General features: G+C 30.6%; 1 protein-coding gene across 12 annotated transcripts; it reads left to right on the top strand.

Moving 5' to 3' along the window:
- LOC108833574 (uncharacterized) lies at window positions 1-2,035 on the top strand. 12 transcript variants are annotated; one of them, XR_008938963.1, is made up of 7 exons: window positions 64-155; window positions 312-342; window positions 506-773; window positions 861-1,009; window positions 1,085-1,133; window positions 1,228-1,284; window positions 1,400-2,035. XR_008938963.1 is itself a non-coding variant. In XM_056995308.1 (5 exons), exons 1-5 carry the CDS (start codon window positions 17-19, stop codon window positions 866-868), a joined length of 387 nt encoding a protein of 128 aa, XP_056851288.1. In that variant the 5' UTR covers window positions 2-16; the 3' UTR covers window positions 869-1,077. The 12 variants fall into 12 exon arrangements, 1 of the variants encoding a protein (XP_056851288.1); XR_008938962.1 differs by having other exon boundaries at window positions 80-185; window positions 312-387; XR_008938966.1 differs by having other exon boundaries at window positions 83-162.
- Window positions 2,036-4,163: the final 2,128 nt, after the last annotated feature.

Below are 4,163 nucleotides of genomic sequence, written 5' to 3'. Positions count from 1 at the left end.
ACACGTGTCCAGATTAATGAAACGCGGAGTAATGGGTTTTGTCTTTTGGACTTGGGTCACGCTTAGAAAATACCCTGGAGTCGGCGTACACAGCGCATCTTCGTGTTCTTCACTCTCTTCGGATCGGAGGACTCGACGATTCCGATTCTGTAACGGTATGAGGTGTGATTTATTCGTCTTAAATCGTAAGCGCAGTACGAAACCTTCGATTGCCATTCCCGTAGGGGAATAAATATGATACAATCCCTCCGTGAAATTATCAGTTCTCATCGTTCTCATATGTTTGACGATGTTGTTGTTATTACGATTAGGGATGTTCATTGTTGATCGAAGCTTAAAGAAGTTTGTTCATTTTTAATCTCAACACTTTCCTCTGTTATGTTCAGTGTATATCTCTTTTTGCTTCTTTTTAATTCACTCATGTGTGCATAAAAAGACTTTCTCATGTTCACGATTCTTGATGTTAATACTTGATTTTCTCTTTTGAATTCGACGGAACCAAAAGGTGGTGGTGGCGGAATGGTCGGTGTTGGTGGAACTACTTCCTCCTCCGCCGCCGGGTACGCTTCTCCAAACGACGCCGTTGGCTACTACCTCAAGTCCCGCGGCTTCAACAGCCTCTTCTCTCAGATCTGAGTTCCTTTTTTATTACCTTCTTCTTCTTTTTTGAAACCAAGATTTGAATTCTCAAACTTCCATTGTTTTGTTTCTTCGCTTGCTCGCAGTTATCGTTCTCTGTTTCCAATTTACGAGACCGCGACTTGATGTCAAAGGTTCGTTCTACTAAATGGTCATAGCTTTGATTGAAGGATCTTTCTTGAAACCTTATTATGTACTTTTGGTTGGGTGATATGATGTAGAGCGATGAAATGGTTGTTGTGTATACTAAAAAAGAAAGAGATGGAACACTTTCTGAACTCTTCCGCAGTGAAGTTGTTTTGAATTCTCTGAATCATAAATGGATAAAGCTCACACTCTCTTATCAGTTCGAGATTTTCCAGACATTGCTGTAAGTTGCTTTTAAAAACATCAACCTTAATATAAATTTTCTCACTTTATGACCATTCCTCTTCTCTCTGCGCAGGTTTCGTGTGTATGATATTGACACTCAGTTTTAAAACTTAAGGGATGAGGTATATTCAGATTATCTCATTATGTGTTCTCATGTTCCATTCTCCTACTTATAAAATGTGTTACAAATTCATGATTGGGGGAGTTTCATTTCAGATACTTAAGCTCGATGAGCAGCAGTTCCTCGGCGAGGCAACATGTACATTGTCTGAGGTATCTATCTATTTATTCACTGCTGAACATGTACATTGATAAACTGAACTGTGTCCTTATTATGTTTGAACATATTTTATAATAATAAATATTGTTTGCTCTCCATTTCTCACAGGTGCAACTACAAAATGCTTCTTAACCTTCTCATTGAAGTGACTTTACATGTTATATACAGGCTCATCGATCTCTTATAATTTGCTTGGACCCTCACAAACAGAGGTTCAAGTCTTTATGTATATTCCTAGAATTGTTAGATCTCAACTGCATTATCAGCTGCGAGGGAATGGCAAAACGGTCAAGTAACACTCCCACAAAAACAGAGGACTGTATCTGTGCCACCGGTAAGTTTATATAACGTTACCGTGATGAGATCTGATGCCTCTTGGAAGGAGAACCGCAATATTGCAGGTTTGGGATGGGTCATCTACAGAGAATATGGACCGATGAAGTTCTCAGTAGTGGAAGAGCATGTCTCCACGTCTTTGATGGCAGAGAGTATAGCAATGAGAGGAGCACTCGCCAACTGCAAGGAATTCGCCGTGTCAGATGTGAAGCAGACCCTAAACAGCTTATTGCATGCATCATGAAGGAATAACCAGTTCCAGAGGTTTATGGAATTGCATCAGATATTGTAGTTTAAGCTTCAGATTTGAGGCCATCTCTTTTGGATGGATCTCCCGTTTGGAAAATTTTGTTGCAGACTGTTTTGCTTGACAAGGCATTGTAGTAAATGAAGATGTTAATTCTCTCACCTAAAGCTAGGTATTAATGATGTTTGTTGTTTGTTTTCAAAAAAAAATTTAAGTCATAGCAAAGTTATTATACTCCGCTCCGAAATTTCTAAATCCTAACCATAGATTAATTTGGTTAGCAGTTAATTTAATTATAAATAGTTACCGTAAGTCTAACCACAATTATATATAGAGATATAACCAATGTAAAAAAACTTATACTACGAAAGGAAATAAAGATAATAATATAATCACTAATTATACCTTGAATACTAAACAATAATATTTTTTATAAATAATTCTTAAAGGATAATATGGTTTATTTGATCATTTATAAAAATAGATACATATATCTTTAAATAGTAATGTGGTAAGTAATCAAGTTAAAAATGATAGTTAAATTGTACGTTTTGCATAATTAAAAAAACAAATTTCACAGAAAATGTGTAACATATATTCAGAAAAAAAAATTATATTTGAGAAAAAATTATGTGATTCAGTTGAATCACAACTGAAAATCTGAATAATTTTATTATATCTATTATTATAATAGACCAGTATTGAAAATTTAAAATAATTGCATGATTACAATGAAAATTTTCTTATTAGTTAGATAAAACTATAATATTAAATAATAATAAAAAATGGGGGAATATATAATAAAATATCACTTTCAATTGAGAATAAACGAAATATTATTTTATTTCTTCATTTTTAGTTATGTTTTGCTTCACTGTAACTTCTTCTAATAAATTATTTGATATGAAGTGGTATGTACCTAAAGTAAAAATCTGCTACAGAATAATACTATTCATTGATATATAAAATGCTATTCTAAAACAGTATTTCAAAATATCATGAGAAAATTTTCTAACAAATAATTTTGTTACGAAACACAGTTCAACATAACTATAGTAAGTTACGAACATAACGAAACACAGTTCAACAAAACTAAAATAACTTTATCTATTTTAAACATTTACTTTTGACTATTTGCATATATTTTTCGAGTATTTTGGAAAATTTAAAGGTATATTATATATTTTTAATATACATTATATATAAAAGATATATATATTTAAGTATATAAATTTATTTCGGATACATTCGGGTACCCAAAATACTTCGGTTCAGATCGGGTTCGGTTTCGGTTTTTTAAATACCAAAATTTTGAACCCGTTCGGATGTAATCAATTTTGGTTCGGGTTTGGTGCTACTTTTTCGGATCGGGTTCGGTTCGATTTTTCGGATTCGGATTTTTTGCCCAGCCCTAAACATAACCAGTAAAACACTAAAGTTTCACTAATATTTCATTGCAGACATAATTATTATCTGTAACAAATATATTCTAAAACATCATTTTCTGTTAAATTAGAAAACATTAATTATTATTAGTGATGTTATTAAAATATATATATAGAGTTTTTTTAAATTGAGATTTAATTATTTTATCAATTATCTTATATTTTAAATAATTTAGTTTCGAGATATACTAATTTATTATCATGAAAGAAATAATTTGTGTAAAAGTTTTCTAAACTTAAATATTCTTAAAAAAAATTAGTATTACTTATTTAAACTATACATTTTACTATGTCAAATTGAAATATAAATAATAATAATAATATAAATTATAATAATATAGATCTTATTAAAAAATTTGAATTATTTTTTGCTAATTTTATATTCTCTAAAAAATAGAAAATAGCGACAGTAACGAAGGTCATTGTCATTTTAATTCAAACCAAAAATATTACAACAATATGATCTCAGAATTATTTTTATTATTTTTTCGTCTATGATATCATTTTAAATCTAAAATAATTATATCAAACTTATTGATTTAACTCCCGAATACTTATCAAGTCACCAGAAAAATACAATAATATTAAAACAAAATGAATATTATGCATATAGATTATTGCTATAAATTATTTCAAAAAATCACATCCTGCCCGTAGGGCGGGCCGGTACTAGTATTTCTCTATAAAATGAAAAATTTCCAAATAACTGTTTTTCAAAAAAATGCAACCTATTGATGAAAATTTCTGAAAGAGTACTCATCTGTCAACAAAAATTCATGTTATCCTAATTTTTAAATCACAATCCTAAATCTACAATATTTCTCTTAAAAAAAAATTTACAAAA

The sequence above is a fragment of the Raphanus sativus genome, chromosome 9 (genome assembly GCF_000801105.2).
Source record: "Raphanus sativus cultivar WK10039 chromosome 9, ASM80110v3, whole genome shotgun sequence".
Classification (NCBI taxonomy): domain Eukaryota; kingdom Viridiplantae; phylum Streptophyta; class Magnoliopsida; order Brassicales; family Brassicaceae; genus Raphanus; species Raphanus sativus.
This window is presented reverse-complemented; position numbering and strand designations above follow the sequence as displayed.